Raw genomic sequence first — 24,515 nt, forward strand, 5'->3', positions numbered from 1 at the left:
AATGCAGGCGACTCGTACACACACTGGCATTCATCGATGGTTACCTCGCGGACCTACTGCCCTCTCCGGCTGCGCGGCGTATTAGCGGCGGGAGTAGCGTGGAATTTGAATCGCCCAAGGGGCAGAATGGATTTGCTAAAGAAAATAAATGTTTATAAAGAAAATAATTAATGAAAATTATTTAAATATTATTGTGAAGTGTCCCTAAGTCAGTTAACGTAGTTTTGGTTAAATGATTATTTACAGAATTTCTTAAAGAATATATTAAAACATGTTTTATTAAAAGTTAACGTTAACAAGTGCACGAACCTCTCGCATTCTCCAACTAGAGCAGTTCAGTACGCGATCATACGACCTGCCCAAGAGTTTAAAAATTCACGATATAATATAATTGGAGACGGTAACTTTGAAACATACCGTAAGTTACCGTGAATATCGAGACTTTATGAGAACATTAATTTTTTATTTATACTTGTAGGTTATTTTGTTTAAATAACACTTCTTTCCGATGCACTTCAAAGTTCAAGCCGAAGAATAATAAATACTATTAGAAAATATTGATTATAGGGTCTTATTTACTTCCAGCTAAAAATATTCACGTATGTCCAACTTCACTTGAAATTCCATGCGATCTGTTTTAAAACAAGTCGATATTTCATTCTTCCGACGGGGTCGCGCGATGAAGAGAATATAAGATTTGTTGTTGGCTACAAAGAAACGTGCGACGGAAATTCCCCCTCGCCGATGTTTCTCTATAGCTAATGGAACCTCTCGTTCGCTCTGTCGTCAAAATTTACATTTTCATAATTTCTCGATTAAAAAAGCTTTGGAGAAATTGAATGAAATTTGAGTAAGGTCGAAAAGGTTAAATGGGATCTAAAAGGTCAAAACCGCAAAATGTTCCTCGGTGACGAAGAAGCTTTAGAGTCATGACTGTGGCTCGGAAACTTAATCCGAGTTGCCGGGCCCCAGGTATGAACTTGAAGAAGCTCTGGTCATCGGTAGAACTCAATGAGACTTCATTAAGCTCGGTTGAGTGTTAATGAAGCACAGTTGCGACTCGAGGAAGTAGTATCTCCTGGGACTAGAGAGTACTAGAACAAGTTTGAGAGAATTGCATAGAAGTTCAGAAGCCCGATTAGGTTGAAGTACTCGTGATACATATATGGACGAAACGCTTAATACTTTTTTTTAACCCATTGAATACCACCAAGCCGAAAGTAGACCGCTAGTCAAGTTCAATGTTTAACTAATTTTATTCGTGGAAAAGCTTTCATTAAACAACTTATTACACTTGCTTCGGCAGGAATACACAACAGATTTTCACTAAATTTCCGGTGGTGCTTAGATTGAAAGTACTTGCTTTTGTCGGATGCATTGAGCATACCGCGAGTGCAATCGTCAAGAGAAAAAATTCTTGAACTAATGAAACGATGCAATAATATTTACCGCTGACTTCGTTTCTTATTAAGGAATTATTTTCATTTTATTTTTAAATTGAATAAAGATTACTCATTGTAAATCAACGCTTCATAAATACAATTAAGCGAATTAAAATAACTGTACCATATGATGCAACATAGCAAAATTCACAGTGCTTTCAATTATAATTACATATGCGTACAAATACAATAATAATAAGTATTATTATTATCATCACAATTGCCATATGTATTACGGTAATCTGCTTTAAAAAGAACATGGTATACAGTTCCATAAAATCCCTTTGCAGTTTCCGCGGAATTCCGTAATTGACTATATCTTAAGTTACAATATTCGCTAGAGAGAATTGCGGGCACATAATCCCTAAATGCGTACAGAAGTACGCGAACGTACCTAAGTTTATATATATATAATATATATATATCAACATTTTATTTCGGTAACATTATATTTACAAAACCGATTCTTTTATGACAAAGTCTGAAATTTTGCTACCTAATTAATTACCTACAAAATATTTCATTCAGTCCTCCAGCAGCATCATTTGCCGTTCAACTCTAAATTACGTTGTAACACTAAGAATTAAACGGCCAGATAAATTTTCACAAGCACTGTACTTCAATTACACAAAAAAGTCATCCTTTATATATACTTTTGGGTGCATTTTAAAATCTCTAAAATTTCACGAGTTCTTGCTTTGCGATGCTTTCCGGCATGCATCAGGCCCACAAGTTATTATTTACATATTTAACTTCGCACAACTGTTGCCAAGGATCGCTGCACTTGATACGAAATTGTAATCTCTATGTAATTACGTCGCTCAAATTACAATGAATACTCTGGGATACGATATTTACAAAATGTAATATGCACTCAACCAAAGTTCCCCAAAATGTTATATTTTATTTCTTAGCCTGTGAATCATCAATCATTTTTTATTACCATGACACGTTGACTTGTATGGAAAGCAATCAGACCACGCTATTAGTAATAACTTGAATTAATAATATATCAAATTTGATAACTCTACATTCAAATGTACTTATTCCGTTTTATTCCTTCTTATTTCTAAAATTGGTGTATTACGTTCCGTTAAATTCAGATAATCAGCTGTTTCTGTCGTGTAAATGTTAACGGAAATAGCTAAAGACCTGAATTGTAAATGTTTAACATAAAGTATTTAGTTCGAGAACTGTATAAACGACATTACATTTCTCTTCCTATTTGCCTTATATCGTCCATAGCTTACACAACTGTCCCTGCAACATGTTCACCTTACAAGCAATACAATTCTGAAGATCAACAGACACAATTTTAACCCTTTTGCTACTACAAGTGACTATGGCCGCCCTCCCCAAAAGATGGTTTATGTACCACGAAGAACTATTCATGTTCACTCCTCATGAAACGCTCTTTAAACTTATTGATAATTATAGCCGTCCGATGATGTAGCTATGATTTTAAATAAATAAACATCTTTCATCCACTACATATATGTTTATGTTTAATTTTCTGAAAGCAATTGTGTTTAAGGCAAACTGATCATCTGACTCTTCGCGGAATAAATGGACACATTACGACACGTAATCCTGTTCAACAACAGTATACTAACGACCAGTCAAGTCGTAGCGAAAGTGTTAATATTGTCAAATTGTCGATTCTGCGTTCATTTTATCCCATTTAATAACAGTTATGTAATTTTTCACTTAACGAAAAGATGCGATTAGTGATCTACCGGTGTCTTTTGTATGCTCATAAGATGTAATCATGAAGCGAGGTTAAAGGGGGTCTGTATTAATGCTCATTTTTCTTGTCACTACTTATCTGTACGGGTTTTAATTAAAGAACTTTAACTTACTTAATCTCTATTACACGACGTATCGACGTCCTCAAGATACGTATCATCATATTCCAGTGATGCTCGGCGATTGGAAATTGCCTGATATTAAATTAAGCCGATCGTGCAAAGGTATTAATCTTTCTATAGAATATTCATCGAACTCCTTTCGCACGCGATTATATATAAAGCCATTCACAATAAGCAATACTAAACGTCGCTTTCTGTCTCTCTCTTTAAAAACACGAATCCTTATTAACGCTAAAGTTTCGACACTAACGAATGATCAATGGACTGAGTTCTGAAATCTGTAGAGAATGATATTTTATACGAAGTATTTCTGTACTACTTTTTCTATCTCATTCGTTACAAATATGCGTTTATGAAGGAAATTCGAATTATCCGTTAAACGCATTTCTTTAAATTCATTTTCGTCGCATTCAAAGCTACGTTATCGCGCTACTAGAAGACTGCTATTCTGTAAACCAAAATAGTTTTAACTTCATGCGATGTGGTTGACTGTACACATCAGAAAGTAATGTTTTAAACTTCAGTCTCGTTATATATAAGTGAATCATCGTATTCTTTTATCAAAGATGATGCTTGTTATACTAAATATACCATTTTGTTGAATTACAAAATGGCTGTAATGGATCTCAGCAATCTATTGCAACCATCTCGCCGGATATTTTCAAGAAATATCATTAGCAATGAGACAAGACAAGAAAATGCATCTATTAGTTCACATAACATTTGCCCATAGTTCACTGAAATTATCAAGATAATACGTTTAAATTTTCATACAAATTGAATTGTGTTCTAAAAAAACAAAGAAGTTGAATATTATTAACAATGTATCAGTATATTCTGGGGAAATTCTGTCAAAAGGGACTGACTGAAATTACGATGACTTTTGCTACGATCTCAAAAAGAGTTTCATCCGAAATTTCCCGCAGCAATCGCAGGGAAAGAATTTCATTAACAGAGACAAATCGATCGTGAATTACCGCAGCGATATTTGGGTCAACGTCTCGACAGTTGAAGTCTCTAGATAATCTCGAGCATAATTTTGTATTTCGATAACAATGCATAAACCATTGGAGCTATTTACACAATAATAGATATATATGTATATCTATTTATAATGACGTATAAATAAAACCTAGATTAATAATATATAAAAAAAGATGTACGCGACTCGCGCAGGCCCGTTACGAGTTCATGTAAGATTCGCACCATAAAGTTTCTTCTCCCTTCTGCAAACCAGAAAGTGGGCTATGTTTTCTTCGAAAAGAGCTCACGACGAACAGCTGTAATCAAGGCCGCGAGTACTTGCTCGATTATACGATTATACGATCCTCGATACTTCGACCGAGCTTTCAATTCCGTAACTCGAGAGACATTCGGGACTCGAAGTACAGAATTGTGGCTCGCACGTTCGGATAGACAAAACATCGGTGAGCTGTTTAATTGTCTTCCTAGTAACAATCGATATTAGTAATGATGGCAATACTAGTTATTATAAATTCCTTAAGTATTGTTAGAACACACTTCTCCTGTATGGTCCCTGACCCGTACACGCACCCACTAACCGCGATCGCGGAGGAGGCCCGTCGTTCTCACTCCTGTATACGTATACACCGTTTTTCGTATCTCGCTTTCCGTTTTCTTGTATTTTTCATACCGAAAAGAGTAACTTCCTCACAAGTCCATTGGAATGGAATAAATCGTGTGTAAATATGTTAACTCTTTAGGGGCTAGCACTTCCGGGCCATCATTCACCACCATTCACTTCGTCATAGTGAGAGAACTTCAGAAATACTTGCTCCAAAGTGGTCTGGCTGAAACTATACTCCTCAATGTCTAGTTCCAATTTGGCTGCGAACACAAAAAATAAACGTTTCAAATCAATAAAACCGAATAACGAAAGACACCAATAAATTTAATTAACTTAACGTTTTTAACTTAAATCCATGTTAAGGTTTCAGAACACGTTTTACGTCATTTTTATATTTCGTGTGCATTTAACATTTATAAAATAATGAAATTAATTGGTAAAAATCAGTTGTATAAGAATTCATGTAATCCAAACGATCTTTGTATTACCGTACCTTTCTCCAACTGCGTGAAACATTCGGCCAGCGAATGCACAGAGTGTTGTGGAACCGCGAAGACAAGTCGGTCAGCAAAACTCTCTTCAAGCGTCGCGTCCGGAAACATGCTCGCTACAAATTCTTTGAGCCCAGATATCCGGTCTCCGGACGGAGTAGTAGGCGTGCAATCGCCGCCCAATAATTTCATCTCTAGGGTGTAACCCGCACCGTACAAATTTTTGAGATGTTGCGTCGAGCCGATACACCGCAACTCTCCTTTAACCATTATGCCAACTCTGGAGCATAGTGCGTCTGCTTCCTCCATTGAATGGGTCGTTAGTATAGCGCCCCTACCGCCCTGAGAAGACCGCTGCTCATTAAAAACGTTCATTTTGATATCATGTCTCTATCACAGCGAAGCATGTAATGTACAAGATTCATTAATGATAGTGCAACCACGACAGCAAGATAATGTGATTTTTGTAACCTACTACACGTTTATGGACTGCATTTAACTCCTTTTATTACAAGACATATTTCATAAGATATTTGTGCAATTTAAATGTATTGAGATTTTCAAACTTAGTAACTTACTTGAAAACTCGCCAGGATAGTATCCCAGAGGAATCTCTTAGACCGAGGATCCATGCCCGTGCTAGGTTCATCCATCAGAACCACTTTGGGCCCACCGACCATGGCCATTGCGAAGCTCAACTTTCTTCGAGTCCCACCCGAGCATTCTTGAGTCTGTTTATCGGCATGTTCATGGATCTGCAGGCCCGTTAAGTACAGATCCACGATCCTAGGGAAACAATGTACGATATTCTTTTAAGACCATTCGATCAATCGTGGACAAGAAAACGACATGTCCCTTACTTACCTATTAATATCGCTCCAAGGAACACCTCGTATTGCTGCATAACATTCAAGATGTTCTCTAACGGTGATATTCTTCCATTGGGCATCATGCTGAGGACAGTAGCCCATCAGTCGGAAAATCTCCGTTACATGAGAATTGACATTATGGCCGCCGATGAACACCCTGCCGCGCGAAGCTGCTTCCTCCGCGATTATGATTTTCATGGTGGTAGTTTTGCCAGCACCGTTATGTCCTAACAGACCGAATACCTCTCCAGGCTCAACAGCCAGCGAAAGATTTCGTACAGCAACTTTGCATTTAGGCGCTGGTGCTTCATCTTCGCGTTTTGAGCAGCAACCACAGGATCCTGCTTCACGCTGGCGATATTCCTTTCTTAAATTCTGTAAGGAATATCAAAGCATCATTTAACAAGTCAATGACCATATGTAAAAAGTACACAAAAAAAGGATCGTATCATTTTCTGTTGAGTGTTTAAAATTAAATATTTTGTAGTTTTCTAAGAATTATTTAAAATGAAAAGGATAAATATCATTTTGCTATATATCAAGAACATACTTGAACCAAAACAACCGGAGGCTCCTGCAAAGACGATGTTGTGACGATGTTAAAGACTCTTTGCCTTTCATTTTTCACATCCGTATCTTCATGATCACCAACGTCTGTATTTTCCATAATTTCTTCCCCAATGGAACCACCATTTCGCTGAACAGAATACACGATCAATTAATCATGATCACTATCTCTGGTTCACGCAGCACTTCTAATACTACTTAATATAGTTTCAATTGAGAAAATTGTATGTTGTTTTCAGTAAATAAAAACATTTATACATATTAAACATCCCTAATTGCCAAATTTCTAAGGACACACTTAGTTACAATGATTATTTAATACAGTGTTCAAACAAGTGATGGTACGATGAATTATTGACTTTTTAATGTAATTAATTTTTTTTCCTAGAGTCAACACTTACCAAGAAATATTTGAAGATATCACTGACATTTCCACCGCTTTTTTTAATGTCTAACACTAGTAGCACGAAGAACCACAAAGGACAATGCAATAGTACACCGACAGCCATCAAAATGATCTCTGTGGTCAAGTAGTCCGACATCGTAAGATGATGGCAAGCGGCATTGATGGAACACATAAGGTGTACGCGATCTACATAATAAACTGCTGCATATGGAACATACATAGTGTTGCACAAAGAGAAAACTACGTGTAATGCAAATGCCGCTGTTCCACCTGCGGGGAAACAAAATCATTTGTAAATATTGTCTAAAAGATTTTTTGTCAAATTAATTACGCTTTCACTTACTTAATCCCAACATATCTAGTATCATGACTAGCAGAAACGGTATTAGTCCGAAAAAAGTTGCGATGTTTGGCAGAATACTCTGCGCAGAATCCATTTTATCGAAGATGTAGCTGAGACAAGTCGAAAAGAGGATAGATGCCGGGCAATAAAGCATCAGAAGACCACCAAGAGTCATTAATGCCGGTATTTCTTGAAGTGACGGTACGTCAAAAAGAAAGATAATGCCAAGAATACAAAAACTGACAAATGCCATCAATCCAAGAAGAACGATGAAGTAGGTTAAAAAATACATCGTAAATGATAAACCGTTAACTCGAAGTTGATCTTTTGCTTTAATCTGTCAAAAACGATGTCATATATTATACGTTAAATATTGTGGATTATGTTAATCTTTAGAAAGTAGATATATTTACCTCTCGATCGTAAACAATGTCGACTGCCAATGTTATAGGGACTAAAACGAAATCCATGCCTATAAATAAAGCCGAACTACCGATGCCGATATTAAATTCTTGTGGTTGTGATGTTTGTTGGAAAGGATGAGTTCTTACGCCGATCGGTCTAGCATCACTCGAATCAGAGAGCAACCTATACGATAAAAGCTAGTATTAAAATAGTGTTGAATGTAAAATCTACAAAAAATCAAAAACAAAGAAAGGCAAGATCTGCAAATATCGATTGTGCTTTCCAATTATTAGGTTGTCCCAAGAGTTTCTTTCGTCTACCAAATACAACTACGTGCAGATTACGAAAGAAACTTTTGAGACAACCTAATAATATAACGAGTACATAGTATAATAAATGCGTATTTGCTTTCTTCTTGGTTATACTTAATAAACAATTTCTGTACCTGTGGTAGGCATTCGATAAAATGTTAATCAGAATCGGAAGCGAATGCTGCATGGTATCGTTGTACATAATTGTTAAGTTCATACGTAAAGGATTGTACTCGTTGATATTGATAGATGCCATGTGCGGGGCAACGTGTAATAGATTTGTAAAGTTTCCATCGTATTCGTCGAGGTGTTTCACATCTGTACTAACGTAATTTATCAAAGGCGATATGTCACGATCCGTGTTATTAACATACAGAATTCTGGTATCTCCTTCGTATGTATCTGTGGACCGACATGGTTGTTTAAAAATGTACAAGTTTAAGGGTTCATCATAATAACAATCGAAATTATTTTCACCATTATTTAATTCAAGAGATTGCATCTTTAGATCGACGGTCTGAATACTGTTGAGATAAAGTCCAAGTACGACCAGGGCTATTGGAGCAACAATGGTGAAATAAAGTAGTTGAATATTTCTACACAGCCTTAATACCCTCAAACGAAGCATTGCGTAAAGGGTTTGAACAAAGTTAGGCCGTGTTTTTATGGGGTCCAAGCCCAGGCCGAGTATAATGGGGTTCTTATCGTTGTGCACTCCATCTGGCAAATCACCAGCACCTAACCCAGAACAAAATAACCCTGTCAAATTAATTATATCAAACTGGAAGAATTAAAAACTGTTAAACTAAACACAAACTGCATTACCTTTAACTTGCCCGTCGCTTTGGGTGATAGCACCTTCATTCTGCAGGCTTTGATATGAAGTACTTTTCGATTGTAAAGAGAGTGACCTACTCAGAGCGCGATTTCTAACCATTTTTTTAGACAAATTATCCATAGTACATTCGGTTTCTTCGTCCTTTTCCAGATGTAAGAACACCTCTTCAAGAGTAGTCATCGAAACTCCATAACTACTAATTCCAAGCCTACTAGCTTTAGTCTTGATCTCCTGTTCGATGGCGGAAAATAGAGGTGCGAAGTTTTCGACAGAATTATGTGGTAAAATAAAGCTCAATTCTCTTCCGTGTCTTCTCGCTTTTTCAGCTTTCGATACATGAGACGATACGAGTCTTGTTATTGCATGTTCCCTTCCGTTGCCTTCGAGTACAAGCCTAAAAATGTACAAATTAGATGAACTGAAACCCAATTAGCAATAGAGGACAACTCTTTTGATAAACTCACGTAAGATGGTAACCAATTCCAAACTTATTTTTAAGAAATAATGAACTGCCACAGCAACGTAGTTTGCCTTTGCTGATAACTGCCTTTCGGTCCGCTAAAATATCAGCTTCGTCCATAAAATGCGTGGTCAGAAGGATAACTTTACCATGCCTTCTGGATTGAAGAAACGACCACATTTGCCTTCTGGAGTATGGATCAACTCCAGCAGTTGGTTCATCTAAGATTATTATTTTGGGATCACCAATAATGGCGATTCCCACTGATAATTTTCTTTTCTGACCACCGCTTAAATACTTCGCAAAGGTGTCTGCTTTTTCAACCAAATCTATATCCTTTAGAGTTTTCTTCACCTGAAAAACAGGTAACGCAAACAGGTTATTTTTCATTCCTTGACATGAAGATGAGACACATATGCAACGTGGTGCATTAGTATACCTCAAATTCCACCATCGATCTTGGTATTCCTCTAACTGCAGCAAAAAACTCGAGATGTTCACGAGGTGTGAGAAGATCGAAAAGAATGTCATGTTGAGGACAAACACCCGTCATGCTCCTGATAGTCTGCATATCGTTTGAATCCCTGACATCGTACCCAAAGATTAAGGCGGTACCAGCGGTGGGTGCAGTTAAACCGGTTAGAATATTGAATAAAGTTGTTTTCCCAGCTCCATTGTGCCCCAGAATGGCAGTGATCTGACCCTCGTAGATCGTCAGGTTGATCCCATTAACGGCTTTAATCTCCGGTTTACGACATTTATGATATGATTTATAAAGATCAACTATTCTGATTGCTTCGCGTCCTTTCATTTCACGTACTACCGGTTCTACGTCACGATTCGATTCTTCTCCAGGTATGAAAGAGTTCGATTCTCCATTGGAAGATGGAACCTTGATTGAAAGATAACGTTTAAGCTCTCAGCATGTCTACAAGTTTCTTACTTTTTAAGGTGCTGCTAACTTACCCTTTGAACTTTTTTTTTACACCAGAATCCTGGAGTAAAACAGAACCACACAGGTTTTTTCACGCCGTATTCACCTGGAAGTAATTCATGGGATATTATTTAAAGATTATGATTCAATATATGATGGCAAGCATAGAAATACAATTTACATACTCGGAACGACCGAATCCAGATAATATGCTAGGCAGGCGTAAAGGAATATATCCAGGGTCATCATCACGAGACTTCCGCCGAATGGTATTCCAGGACCAGACCAAAGATTGTCGAAGTTTACTCCTTCCCCTTGTAGATCCAAAACGAGAGCCTAAAAAATAATAAACCGTTTTCGACGATGTAGAAAAGTTAATGCAGAAGTAAAGCTCGGAAACACACCTTGTCCATTGCGAGAGCCACTCCCGTGGGACTGACCAAAGACACCACCCAGAAGGAAATAGAACTCGGATCATCCACGAAGACTTGTATGAAGTACATCAAACTGAGGATGGTCATCGCAAAGTTTCCAAGAACCCCAGCAGTCTGAAAACGTAATTTCCAGCCATGCTATGCTGCAAAGAAGCTGTCGCTTGAATTCGTAGAAAATTCTACGTACGCAGCAGAAAGTTTCTCACCCTCGATTTATCGAAGAAGGGTGTGATCATGAAGGCGAACATGATGACAGAGAAACTATACAGTACCACTAGAAGAAATATCGGAAGGAAGTGGGTGTGCTGAAACATCTGCAGGGTGAACAGAAGGACTACTGCAACGGCAGAGAGGATGAAGACGAAAACACTGTATATGATGAACCAGGATAACCTAAAATACATACATAATATTTGACATACTAAATAAAACGGTTTTGAAATAACTATGAACACTCACCAAAAGACGGAATCCTTCAAACCCATAATCTTCATTCCTTCCTTGATCTTGTTCTCTTTCTCGCCCACAATCAGAATCAGAAGATACGTGATGAACTGTGAGAGAGCTAATACCATGTACAACGGTATCACAACCCTAAAGGCCAACATCCAGTCTAAAAACGATCATTTCCATTAATCCTCAATAAAAGAAACTCAGCTTTAACATCATGAAAGTAAACAACGGGCTTTTCGAGGAAAAATTACCTGCCGTGTAGGCTTTCTTTGGAAACATTTCGAGTTTGATGTCGGGCACCGTTATGTCGGAGTTTCCGGTATCCAGCTACAAGAAAGTATCCATTAAATATTCGAGACCCTCTGGCACGTATGAAGCAATTCAAACAACGGAGAACGTACTCTAATCTTTGTGGTATCCATAACCAATTGCAATGCCATGAAACCGGAATAGAAATAATTGTTCGCAGGACAGGATCCACCAGTCTCTATGGATAATACCCCACCCATCCAATGACTGGTGTCCTTGCGACACGTTACAGGGGAGGAGTACATTTCCGTCGGTGATGGAGGAGATGTGTATGATGGATTCGTTCGTATTTCATACCTGTAATTAAATAGACGTACATTTCATATCAGCAGTCATTTGAAAATGGCGAGTAGTTACAAAAATATAATTTTATATGATTCTTAACTTTGCATACTTTTCCATAAGATATATTCATCTATAGACTAAAATACATTCACCCGTGTAGGTTATTCATAAAATTCTTGAACAAGAAAAAAAGCTAAAAATCCTGACTGCCAGAATGAACTAATTCGATGCAAGTTGAACCAGAATTTACTATGAGCGGAATACATCGCGAACGGAGAGAGGTAAAATGAAACAGACACAGAGTATCGGTGGAGTGATTGAAAATTCGATAGGACGATGCGGATGCATTGACAGACAGGACGTAGGATGTATCCTCTTACTCGATGTATGAACATGATTAGGTCACGTCGAATCGATGAATATGAGTACCAGAAGTGAAGTTCCATCGCCATTTTCGTTGGGAAAAAAATGAAATAGACGACTTACAGGATAAATAGAAAATCCAGGGACCGAAAAGAATAAGTCGAATTATCTAATCGAATTATTCGTGTATACGAAACGTCGCGATCATTCCGACAAGGGCGACATATCGCCTGGCATGCTTCTTTGTAGAATTTAATTGCTGTAAAAAGAAGGGTGAGTTCACGCCACATTTTCTCTGGGTCCTCGAGTAATCCGTCCTTAATTAAAATCAGGAATTAATGCGACTATAGTAAGTGTCCTGTAAACGCGTCTAGACGACGTAAATGAAGCTACCCGCGACAGAGAGTTACGCTCGGTGGTGGAATGTCTCTCGGTGAGCGAATCATTATTCCAAAGCAGCCAGCCCCTACCAGGTGTACTTACCGTGCCTACAATTCCACTCGCTGAATCTCCCACTTCAAGTTAAAACTTTAAACTTGACATTGAAATAAGATTTTAATCACAACCATGCGATGGTAGCGATTTACGATGCATTCCGCTTATGCAACAGCCTTTAACGAAGTTCGTCAGGTTTTTATGCAGCAAGATAAGGGAGAACTACACGGAAAAACCGACATAAATCTAAAACTATAGAAACCGTGATTTTTATCATCCTTTGGCATGTAATACCTTCAATTTCGCAATTACATCGCCGATAACTGTGAGCAACTGCTCATCGTATCAATACTGAATATCATAATAATAACTAGTAGGAACGTTATCATGATAATTCGTAATTAATGTAGTCACATGACGCCGTTTCACATTTTGTAGTTAATGGCACATTAATTATATGCCACTAACCCAGGCATTTGAAATGACATATGCAAATTAACTACATGCGATTTTGCAAAGAGAGAGAGAGAGAGAGAGCGAGTAAATTACGTAGAAAAAAAACTTCGTAATAAAGCTACATTTTTCATCGCCTCCGTTAAATTTTCTGTCTAAATATATGACATTAGTATTTAACTTAATTGCAGTACATTATAACTTACAGTAGCCGCCGGGATATCGGTTGGGGGTCTTCGAAGATGACGGCTAATGGCACACTGTAAGGCTCCCTCCAATAAGCCGCCTGCAGATCGTCTTTCGTATCGAAAACCATGAAATTCAAGGGTAGCCTCCCGGGAGAGTCCCACATGGAATACCAGAGGGTATTCATAGCGTTGAGGAAACTCTGGAAAAAAAGAAACAAAAATAGACGGACTAAATTACGAGATCGATTGTCGACGGTGCGAGTCATCTCAAGGGAGACCTTCGCTGCGAAGCTTTAATAACGCTCGCGTTAAGGAAAGTCCAACCAGAGAAATTCAATTCGATCGGACGAGGGCAGGGCCCGGATCGATGTTGGACGGAAGTTTTACGAGTTACCCCGATGTTCACCAACGCAGAAGTACGCCCAGTTAACACTGCGAAGGAAATGGTGAACGAAGCTTGGACCAGAAGTGATAAAGTCCGCCGACGATTAAACGAAAATGTTCCTCGACAACGATTGACACCTTAAAGACTCCACTTTGGCCCGACCAGCGGAAACTCTAAACGCCGTAATTTCGCGACCTATTTTAGACGAAGATGAAAACGTCGATGGATTGCTCCTCATTCAAGAATTGCCACTTCAAGATGGCCCGACCGTGACGTCATTGAAGTGACGCTATTAACATACAGTATGCCGAGGTAAAACTTACCCGTGCGGATTGATTCGTTAGGGGTGCCTCGTTGCGACCTTCGATACATGAACATAATTCGTGACGTCAAACAAAAGCCGTACATAAAAAACCTACTCGAAATAATTAAATGCGAAGACTTAATAATATGTAAAACGAAATAATTCTGTAATTTCTTTTTTAAACTTCATTATGATTGCGACGAGTCGTATGGGTCGATGGATTAAGAGAACACGTATTTAAACTAAATGATACAATGAAAAATTAATTTCATGCTTAATACTTGGAGCACGTTCGAACCGTGGTGCCACAATGTTCCTTATTTGAACTTATAGGTTATAAATTGTACTTATTTATACAAACCGTACATTTTTATAAGCAAAGCAATAACATGTCGCCACTGCGAAGCATCCGAAAGCATAATTGCACTATCATCGGTACACCTCTGAGAGAAAATGCACTTTTGAAAGAGCAATTAAAAGGTGTTTCAGCGACTACGAGGGTCCACCTTTTAGCGAACCTGCTCCTCTGTTAAAGTATTCGCTTCAAAGCACCTCACACGTTATCGAAATACCTCCCGTAATATGCTTTTCTCCGACAATTAGATCACATAACAATGTTGCGTACCTAGAGTAACGATACACATAATTGCACAATAAAGTTCCTAGAAATTTGAATATTCATACGGACGAACGAGACGGCTACTTTCCTAAGAACATATTTGAACGGAAGCTATCCTGAATGTATTCGGGGACACGGAAAGCAGCGTGTATCGATGGACAGACAGTGCAAAGTTACCGATGATAAGCTATCGGGTACAGAAAGCTTACCAGAGTCTCCGTGGAGTTCGGCACGACGGCGATAGTGTTGTTCTTGTACCCGTTGAAATATTCGAAAATGTCGTCCTCCTGCCTCGGCGTGGTCATCGCTGGATAGTTCGGATTGGGGACGAGCACCTTCACCACGATTAAGATCCCCAGGGTGTAGAGAGGCAGGAAGATTTCCTGGAAACAAAAGAGAATTGTTCAATAAGTAAATTTAAGATTTATCTGCGGTCCTTCGCAAGGTGTAAAATAAGAAGTACAAGGAGTCTCCTGAAAGGTGTCTCACCCATGGTCCCGTCCCATTAAAATAAAATTTATTAACCTTTTGGCATAGCCATGGGAACAAATAAACATTGGGTGAGAGAATCATCCATCGTGTTCATATCGGCCGACCCACCACCCTATGGTTGTTTATTGTCATCAAAGGGTGAAACCTACTCTGTTTTCAAACTTCCCAGTCTGATGAGTTCCTTACTTCATTGAATATTCTTAAACTACAAAATTGAATCCAAAAACATACAAATTTCGAAAACCTATCCTTTTTGGAGCTCAATATTTTTTAAACAGTTAAATAATGGATATCTAAAAACTTCCTTCAAAGGTCACTTATTTATATCTTCAAAATCACAAGGAAAAAGAAGTTCCTCGGCTACGTTTAGGTACTCGGCTTAAAATGAAAGTCATTACTTCCGTCGTGTTATCATAGATGGAAGTAATTACCATTTGACCTTCTCTTCGTTCATCTCAGTTGACTTTTCCCATTCTAATAGCCTATTTCCGAAACAGGGCAAAACCGATCCTTCTGCTTAACAGTTTGAAAAGAGGAATAGCCCTTTCACTCTCTCGAAGTACGTTGTACCTCGTTAAAGTTTGCTTATTGAACGATTAGACCATGAAGTTGCAACCAGGAGCGAGCAAGAGGTACTGCAGTTTACTACCTCGCAATCAGTTCGGAACGTTTAGATTTCTATTTTAAACTCACTTCGTACAAAAATCGATTTGTCCAAAGTTGATTTACACAATTTAATAATAAACGGAGTCCACTAATCGAGTTCCAATGATAAAGAAAACTACTAAGTACCCGACTCACTTTGAATACACTTGCTCAAAACGAAAGTCATTGCCCTTCTCGCGTTACCATGGAAGTAAATAAACGTCGCTCAACCCTCTCTACGTTCGTATCGGTCTGCCCTCCATTCCTTAGTCGTCTTCTAACAGAGAGTGAAATCAACTCCGCCGCCTAGACTAAGTCAAATTTCAGGTTGTCCCTGCGTTCATCGCTACCGCCTTTTATTTAACCCATTAGTTCATATTTTCACCAAAAATTTGGAGTATCAAACTGTACCAAACTTCGACTTTTTAGTGTCTTCGGAGGAAATTTCATCAAAAATGTCTTTCTTCGTGGATATCGTCACCGAGGACTCGTTTTACGAGAACTTAACCCTTGGAGTCGTAAAAATCTTAGAAAATAGCCCTTGCGTGAGGAATGTCCTGGTGGAAAGAAGAAATGCTTGCGATAGGAACTCATTGACCAGCTGGGAACAAAGACATTGCTGTGTCCTGCCGGACGACCTCAGAAATTTTTATTCGTCGATTGACGGTTTTCTATTGACATGGTCTTTCGAAGTAGCGGGTAAGATTACTGAGTCATCATCTTTAATTAAAACAGACATTTCCTAACCTCTGACTACGATGTGCTTTTCATTTCTTGTCACAATTATCATTGGTATTGATCGTTCGTCGTTCATTTCGAACGTAAACGTAATGTCGGACTGAATGTCAATTTTTATCTTTTTTTAAAATATCCATGGTGATCTTCATCTCTGGACCTTCGATAACGATAATAAGGTATAGCTCAGTTTTCAGGATTAATTCGTGTTTAAACGAAAGCATTTATTTTCCAGGCGAAGAGTTTCCCGTGGGCAGATGCGAGATAGGTACGTTATCCGCACTTAAGCGTTTCCTCGGATCTAAGGAACAACAGGCCGAGGCTGATGCAAATCTGCAAGACGATCCTCAAGTTCCATCTTTTAGTACTCGCTGTAAATTGTTCGAGATTGGACAGTGCTCGTCGAGCAAGGTCTTTTTAACGTACGTGAGGCCTGATATAGAGCCCGGTGTTTGGCTGTACCGGCAAAAGACCGATCGATGGTACCAGCTAGCCGACAGCTTTACAAAGTATTTTAGGATGATGCTGGTGCATCTAGGGCTATCTCTTTGGCAGTACTGCGCCGTAGGACTACCCCTGCCAACATGGATAGAGCAGATTTATTTCTTGGTTGGGCCCCACTTACTTCCCGAAACTGTAAAACCAACAAAAACGGTTTCCACGTCGCTTTGGGTCGATGGTCCGCTCAATACCATTGACTCGTCGATTTTCAAAGGCCGTGAGAACAAGGCGAAGAACCTCAAAAAGAAATAAAACCGAGCCGAGCGATCGATTTACACAAAAACACCCTTGAAGCACCATATCCAATGTATCGTCTATATTTCCATCTTGTATTTCTTTTCTTTTTAAGATCTCTATTGGCCTCTTCATTGTGCCAATAAATGTAAAAGTTCGTGGAAAGGGTTCTTACGACGCCCCAATAAATCCAAAAGTTAAGTGAAGTAAGTCCAAAGTGCGCCCCATATTTTATCTTGATCAAGTCCAATAGAACTTTTGGGCGTTGCACATTCGGCAGGAGAAAACGGAAGAGAATCGTTCTTGTTCCGGACGAAGTATGGAAGTCACCCAGAAGCAATGACCGTGACTAATAAACCACGGGGTGAGGAACTTTCATCGCCTCGAAGCTTTGTCTGGGCAATCTCGATAACTCTCCAATATTTCCTCATCGGCATCGTGTCGGTTAATCTTCGATCTCTGTGGGTCTGATACGGGATTTGAAAAAGGAGAAATTCTCTTCCATTCGCATCGATTGAAATCTCTCGCGGCCCGGGTTTTCCCCTCAAGGACCTTCCGCGACGACTTATTCTTCCTTCCGCTCCTTTCCTTTTACCGGTATTAACTTTGCCACTCCACCGACTAGTCAAGGATGCAGGTAGATGGCTTTTGGAGCCCAAGTCTTTGTCTATCCCCATTGAATCATTTTTGATCTTATCGATCCGTCGAGGGATTTCACGCGAGAAGAATCCCCTCCAATCCGTGACGTAAGACTCATATGAATGCTGATCTTCTTCACCCAAGAATTTAATCGATACGTCATTTTGTAACGTGGTATACTTATCGCGATTAGTTTCAACCTGTACACTTAATATATTCACCAAAATTGCTTTTCCACTCTAGTGAAAATAGACTTCGTCCAATGCGGAGAATTTTCACGCATCCGTCACCGCAAGGTCACGTTTTAGACACATTGTAATATCATATCGTAAAGCGTGACCACAATTTCGTAATCCGAGGGTCACACATTGTGTGCGAATTAATCAGTAGGAAATCATAGAGATGGATTCATGAAATATCACTGCATAACAAGAGACTCTTGGAGGCGCGGCATAAATCCTGCACGGACCCTGTCCATCTCCGCTTCGGGGTCGCCTCGTCGAGGACGAACCCTGACGTCAGGCTTTTCCTCTCGTTTATCCTCTTCCGTCGGTATTACTTCACCACTCCACTGGACAGTCAAGGGTGCGGGGTTGATGGCTTTCGAGGTTGAGGAAGAGCTTCGTATAGGCACTCTCGATAATTTCCAGCTGTTTTCTTAGAGGCCTTGCGACGACGTATCCCGCGTTCGTTCTGAAATCTGAAGCAAAGCTCAAAGAGGCCACAGACTCCTCCTCGATCCACGGAATAAATCTTCGATGAATCCTGCGTTTCCAGTCGACGAGTCCCTCTCCTCGAGAATAATGCGTTACGTTCCGGACTGTCCCTCGCGTTTCCTCTTTACTCGCTATCGGCGTCACCTCTTCGCCGGTCAATCGACTGTGCAGGGTCGATGGCTCTTCGGATCGAAGAAGAGCTTTCGATCTAAGCTCGACTTAGGAGAGGTCAGGACTTCCTTTATCTGTCTCCGAGCGTTGCAGTCTTCCAGTTCCACTCTTACTTCCAGAGATCCCGGAACACGTGGAAGTGCCCTTTGAGGAAACTCTGAACGATTTGTGTCCAGGTGAAGATTCAAATCGGGAACATTTTTGATTAACACTAACCGTACCGGGGCCGGTCAAATGACCGGTTTCAAAGTTTGATTTAAAATTGTATATCCGNATATGATTGATTATTTTATTATCACATCAAAATTATGTTGTGCACCATTTCCCACGAGAAATTGACAATTCCTTTCATAAAAATAACGTCTATTTCGTAACCGGTCAAATGACCGGTTACGGTATGATTAGGTATATGTGAAGTGCCGATACGGTTAGTATTAAAGTGGCAAATAACTTCGACGGTCTTCTTTCCGGCTAACCTTCCCGCGGACTCGTAATCCGTAAGCTCGTTTGCGTCGAGCACTTCGATAATTTCGTAATGAAATCTGTCTCAAACCCAGATTATTTAATCCGGAGACGGGGATTATCCTAATCTAGGTTTAACGAAGAAATCTGAATTTTTGTCTACATCCTCGCAATAGAACCGAATGTATATGATACTTCTTTGAAGATACCTGGTAATCGGAGATCAACTAATTGCTGTCACGCATAGGTTGGACCCTACACTAGCACTCGAGTTGGTAACCTAACTAACTCTGATTCATGCCGACAGCGATAAATGTAGTCGTGAGTAGCGATGTTCCTGAAGTTAGGTTGCGCAACTAGTTCCTGAGTGATCTCGCGATATGACCTGGCGTCAAGGTCTACCAAATTCAAGAGACAAAATTAACGTAATCGTCCTGTTCCTGGTTATTCCGATGAAACTCGTGGCGATTTTTGCGTTCCAAATGGGCGAACTCACGAGTTTCGTTGCGGATACTGGAAACTACGAGTTAACAGAAGCTTTCTTGTCGTCGAGCTTATTATACAGCTGTAATTGTTGGACGATCGGAAGTCCAATCCATTTACAATATATAGGCCAAGTGGGCGAAGAAGACGGAAGACCACTACGCAAATAATGAATTAGAGAATAGTCGATACTACTAAATTAACATAATAATCGCATTCTTAGTTTTTGTGTCTGGTCCATTTCGCGCGTTTGATTGCGAATTAACCTGCAACACCGGAACCGGAAAGTTCCTCATCGACCGCATTGTCGAATAATTACGTTCTATTGATAATTCAGAGATGTTGGATGTGTACTCGGGTAATTAAAATCCTAAAGGATGAGATGACGCGGAATGTACAAAGATTACTAGGTGGTCGCAAAGTTGTAAAAATACCTTCCTGTAAAAAGTGTTCTTTTCTAAACATATTGTAAGCATCCAATGTTATGATCTCGTGGAAACGGAAATTGAATGGCTTTCTCACCGACTCGTGCATGTTTAGTAGCGATCTAATGCCGATACGGTCACAGAGACAACGACAATGCATTACGTACAGAGGAAGTCTCAACGTAACAGCAACAACCAAGTTCCGCATGTTTCCCAGCATTAAATTAGTACCACTGACAGTGGAAGCTCTGTTTTATGGCACTGTATTTTACGCGAAGAAATCAGCGGCAGGGTGGTTTCAATCATTTTAATTTTATCTATGCCCAGCACGTGCTGAATTAACTTAGCAAACATTTCTGCTTAAAAGGAACATTGCCTGAATTCTGGAAATTTCACGATTTTATCGAAAAGACTGTGTCAGCATAATTTTGCTGCGAAACATTTTTACCGCAACAGGCGTGCTTCAAATGCAAAATAAATATGGATTTAACCTTGGCCTAGAAATAGAGAAACTTTTGCTTCCAGTGCATTCTGAACTACAAAACTATGTGAGATATATAGCTTTGAAAAAAAAAAACAGGTACCCGTGAAAGGCTTCAAAATTGCAAATTCAAATATTATCAATCAATCAATGCTCCAGATTAATATCTACAGCAGTGATACGTGGCAAATTCCATTCCAAATGTGACGTTAAGAGTTAAAAGTATTTTACTCCAACACCAGTTACACCGTAGCGATTGATTAGAATATTCTTTCATAAAGTACATTTAATTATCGATGGTATTTATAGAAATAAATGAAAAACGAGGAGAGGAGAATGAAAGTTATGGAAAACGAGTACGTCAATTGAACGAATTATTGGAAATGAAAGGTAGTCATCACCGCGAATGTTTTAAATTTGAAAAATAACGAACACTCAACGTTTGCGAGCTGGTGAAATGGGAAAAGGAAAGAGTGACAAAGAAGTAGTAATGGAAATTTATACAACGGACGGATTGTACTGTAAAATGTATCTGCTTAAACGATGATTTCTCAAGCGTGTACATAAAAAACAATGAGTTTCTGATAAGAGAGTTTAACGTGTATACGCGCAATTGTTATCGTCTCATTGGATTATAACTATTCGATACATTTTTTATAGTGAATATCATCTCATAAGATACTTCCGGCTCCCAACAGGGAGGTCGGAAGTAGTCGGAAACGACGAAGAAACAGAGAACGAAGGGTGTTCATCATTGCGACGAATCACTGGAAACGTACTGTATTCATTGCATACTTTATTATCTTCCGGAAATGGGGTCTAACAGAAACGGCTACTCGACATTTATAGACTTCTGCACCGAGAAACTGAGAGGATAAACCAAAATGAAAGGACCGCCCAAAATGGTATGCTGCATCATTAACCCCATACCGTACCAATTAGCTCGGCAAAATCTGGACCAAACTGGTAAGGGGTGACGGTCGCCAAACGGGTCAAAGTGATCCGTGGAGATTTTCGGAAAACGAGTCGAAAAGGTTGAAAAAGATGTCTGCATAAAGGGAAAATTTGTTTCTCCCGAAATTGTAATCATGAGTCTGACTCGTGGTTTTCACGTTTCGCCCATATTCGGTACCGCGAGTCAGACTAGTGGTACCAGCAAAAGGAGTTAAAGAGAGGAAACGAAATCAAACATAACAAAGAAAAGAAAACTGACGGGCAGTCCCTCCACTCGCTTATCGTCATACATCGATCAATCTGAGATTTACTGACAATGACATATTTTTAGAAAAACTACTGCACAACAAATTTTATAGAGAAATTTTGAATTAATGAAAGGCTCGAAAGAAGTTTTTCATGTGGCTCGTATAAAGAATGTTCCGAGTAGGACAAGGAATACACACCTTAAAGAAGAATGGAATAAACATCAAGTAAAAGAGATGGAGGTAAAGATGATCCTCGGTAAACTGCTTTAAAAAAAAATTCCAATGAGAAATTTCGAATAAACAGAGAAAAATACGGAGGAATTCGTTCAAGTTCCTCGTGAAAACAACCAGTGAGCTTTCAAACGAGACAGAGAACGCGATAGGAATACGAGCCTTCAATAAAAAGCTAAGAAAACTTTGGGAGCGGTGATGAAGATATAAAGGATGTACTTTTGGAGGTCCTATGTCAGGGTGATTAGCAAAATTTAGTACCAATAAGTCATATAGCCAATTGAAATTACGGGACAATGCGACTTTTCATTACTATTCTTAGATTCACATGTAATATGAAGTATTTTAGGAATAAATTTGAGCCATTTTCGACCGAAGGAAGAAGTACGAGGTAAACGGAAATTTCAAAAGAAAATTTAATTACTTTTGGGTAAAGTATGGCTCAATAAAAAGACCAAATTTGGAACTTAAGTTCGATGATACGCGCTCTGTATATATAAGAAGTTAAAGGTTGACACATTTCAGCAAGAATCGAGTTACCACGTCCTTTGATAATAATTTACTCGATTTTCTCCGGACGAGAAGACTTTTTTATCGAATCAGTCGGAAGTCACTTCTCGCCATGACGTCTGACTTAGTAATTTAATTCTGCGCATGCTGTGATACGTGAGGAAGAAGTACGTGGCTTCAAGAACTTCGTGCTTTCCATCAGCTTCGTTCGCATACTAATTGTGCACTTCAAACGTCGATGTACCCCTTAGGGTGTTGCTTCTAACGTCATCGTAAATTCATTTACAAACATTCGAGGAATATATTCGAGCAACGTATTCAAATTAAAAAAGACTCATTCGAATAAAAAGGGAAAACATATAGGTACGTACCGCTGTAGTCTTTCTTTTATCCCGCTTCTTCAAAAGAAGGTTTCTGACCAGCATCGCACGCAGCTGCGACATATACACCCCGCAGGACCCCATCCTGGATTCGTCTCGTCCCTTCACTTTCTGCAAGAAAAAAAAACAAAATACATGACAATGAAAAGATCGTATGAAATCGAAAAAAAATAATATCTTAACGCGTAAGTCCAATTCAAACTCAATAAATTATGAAATTTTCATCCAGAAAAATCGAAAGTTTCCGACAATAGGTACGTATCTCCATGGAAAAGTAATCCGAAAAGCTCACATAATACTGTTAATAAACATAATAAAATAAAGCCAATAAAATTTGAAATCAATGCTGGGAGATATTTTCTCATAAATGGAATTCTAAAAGAAGAGAGAGCACAACCGAAATTCAAACTTGTTAACTCATTCGGTCAAGATACACCTACAGGGTCACATTGGACTGCGACAAAAGAACCGCAAACTCAAGGCCGAAGGTCAGAGCCGGTAAACTTGGTCCAGCCGGTTGATTTCGAGATCACGGAGAAGCAATTCATTTAATATTAGACTACAAGGAACTCGACCTAGAAAGTGCGTCGATGGTCGCTCGTGGAGCGGGTCGTCGGACTAGCGCAATGCGCAATTCTCTCTCTCTCTCTAACCCTGTATATGCCGGGGCTTGAGAATTTTTCGCGAAAACGTCGAGACGCCCGCTCTCTTGGAAATTTCTCCTAAAAAGTTCCCCTACCCGGGAAAGGGACATAAGAGCGTCAAGTACGGTTCCTTTTGACGTACGCGAAAAGGTAACATCAGGTGCGACTCTTCACTTACGCTCACGGAACGAACCACCTAGCCCTTGTTCCTACTCCCGCAAAAATGTATAGATCTCTCTGACTCGAAACGTCGAAATTTCGAAATACCATCACCGAATTGTCTTCGAGCAGCTCGACAAATCGCGGATCGTCGTCCCCTCTCTTTCTTTGCGACGTCACTTCCAGGAATGACATTTGCGTGGGTCGTTGGATTGAAAATGTCTTTTTTTAATTAACGAACGTCACATGTCAAAAAATAGGATTTTTGGTCATATCGCGCTTTTACCGGGAAATGCTCGAATGCGACTCTAACTTATCGATTCTCCACTTCTCGTGGCCTTTAACATTTTTCTTTAAATGTACACGTTCTTATCTTTCCAAAAACTAGCTCTTGTTTGCATATTTGCAGGCAAAGGTTTACCGATTGTTACTTCAGTTTCTTCGTGAAACAGTATTCGTAATAGATTGGTGATATGATCTAGAGGTCGGTTCGAAGGAGCCTTTACTCAATTTCTGTTCTTCTTTGCAGTACCTCATTTCTTTCATTATTCCATTTTATTTGTGTGTTTTGATTCACAGCATTCTCAATTGTTTCCTTTTCGTTGGTGATGAGCTTGATCGCGACTTTGGCTTGATCGATTCTCGTTTACGCTAC

General features: G+C 39.2%; 2 protein-coding genes across 3 annotated transcripts in view; one reads left to right on the plus strand and one right to left on the minus strand.

Moving 5' to 3' along the window:
* Positions 1 to 1,464: 1,464 nt before the first annotated feature.
* LOC105703730 (ATP-binding cassette sub-family A member 5) overlaps positions 1,465 to 24,515 on the minus strand; it is a 31,703-nt gene continuing 8,652 nt past the window's right edge. Inside the window, exons 2-24 of one of the 2 annotated variants that reach the window (XM_012432329.2) lie at positions 23,049 to 23,168; positions 14,960 to 15,133; positions 13,461 to 13,642; positions 11,811 to 12,015; positions 11,661 to 11,736; positions 11,416 to 11,569; positions 11,163 to 11,349; positions 10,927 to 11,070; positions 10,708 to 10,858; positions 10,555 to 10,628; positions 10,028 to 10,480; positions 9,593 to 9,942; positions 9,116 to 9,522; positions 8,768 to 9,028; positions 8,425 to 8,692; positions 7,988 to 8,162; positions 7,575 to 7,911; positions 7,227 to 7,501; positions 6,809 to 6,955; positions 6,254 to 6,633; positions 5,968 to 6,175; positions 5,392 to 5,743; positions 1,465 to 5,158 (exon numbers count right to left, since the gene is read on the minus strand). In XM_012432329.2, the coding sequence (XP_012287752.1) occupies positions 5,055 to 5,158; positions 5,392 to 5,743; positions 5,968 to 6,175; positions 6,254 to 6,633; positions 6,809 to 6,955; positions 7,227 to 7,501; positions 7,575 to 7,911; positions 7,988 to 8,162; positions 8,425 to 8,692; positions 8,768 to 9,028; positions 9,116 to 9,522; positions 9,593 to 9,942; positions 10,028 to 10,480; positions 10,555 to 10,628; positions 10,708 to 10,858; positions 10,927 to 11,070; positions 11,163 to 11,349; positions 11,416 to 11,569; positions 11,661 to 11,736; positions 11,811 to 12,015; positions 13,461 to 13,642; positions 14,960 to 15,133; positions 23,049 to 23,168 (5,184 nt within the window). In that variant the 3' untranslated portion in view covers positions 1,465 to 5,054. The remainder of the gene's footprint in view (positions 5,159 to 5,391; positions 5,744 to 5,967; positions 6,176 to 6,253; positions 6,634 to 6,808; positions 6,956 to 7,226; positions 7,502 to 7,574; positions 7,912 to 7,987; positions 8,163 to 8,424; positions 8,693 to 8,767; positions 9,029 to 9,115; positions 9,523 to 9,592; positions 9,943 to 10,027; positions 10,481 to 10,554; positions 10,629 to 10,707; positions 10,859 to 10,926; positions 11,071 to 11,162; positions 11,350 to 11,415; positions 11,570 to 11,660; positions 11,737 to 11,810; positions 12,016 to 13,460; positions 13,643 to 14,959; positions 15,134 to 23,048; positions 23,169 to 24,515) is intronic. The other variant, XM_012432338.2, reaches the window with a different exon arrangement.
* On the plus strand, positions 16,343 to 17,640 carry LOC105703755 (tubulin polyglutamylase complex subunit 2). The gene is made up of 2 exons (XM_012432398.2): positions 16,343 to 16,586; positions 16,858 to 17,640. The coding sequence occupies exons 1-2, from the start codon at positions 16,343 to 16,345 to the stop codon at positions 17,373 to 17,375; spliced, it is 762 nt and encodes a 253-aa protein (XP_012287821.1). The 3' UTR covers positions 17,376 to 17,640.

The sequence above is a fragment of the Orussus abietinus genome, unplaced genomic scaffold (genome assembly GCF_000612105.2).
Source record: "Orussus abietinus isolate OABI.00-Male unplaced genomic scaffold, Oabi_2.0 scaffold38, whole genome shotgun sequence".
In the NCBI taxonomy this organism is placed as follows: Eukaryota; Metazoa; Arthropoda; class Insecta; order Hymenoptera; family Orussidae; genus Orussus; species Orussus abietinus.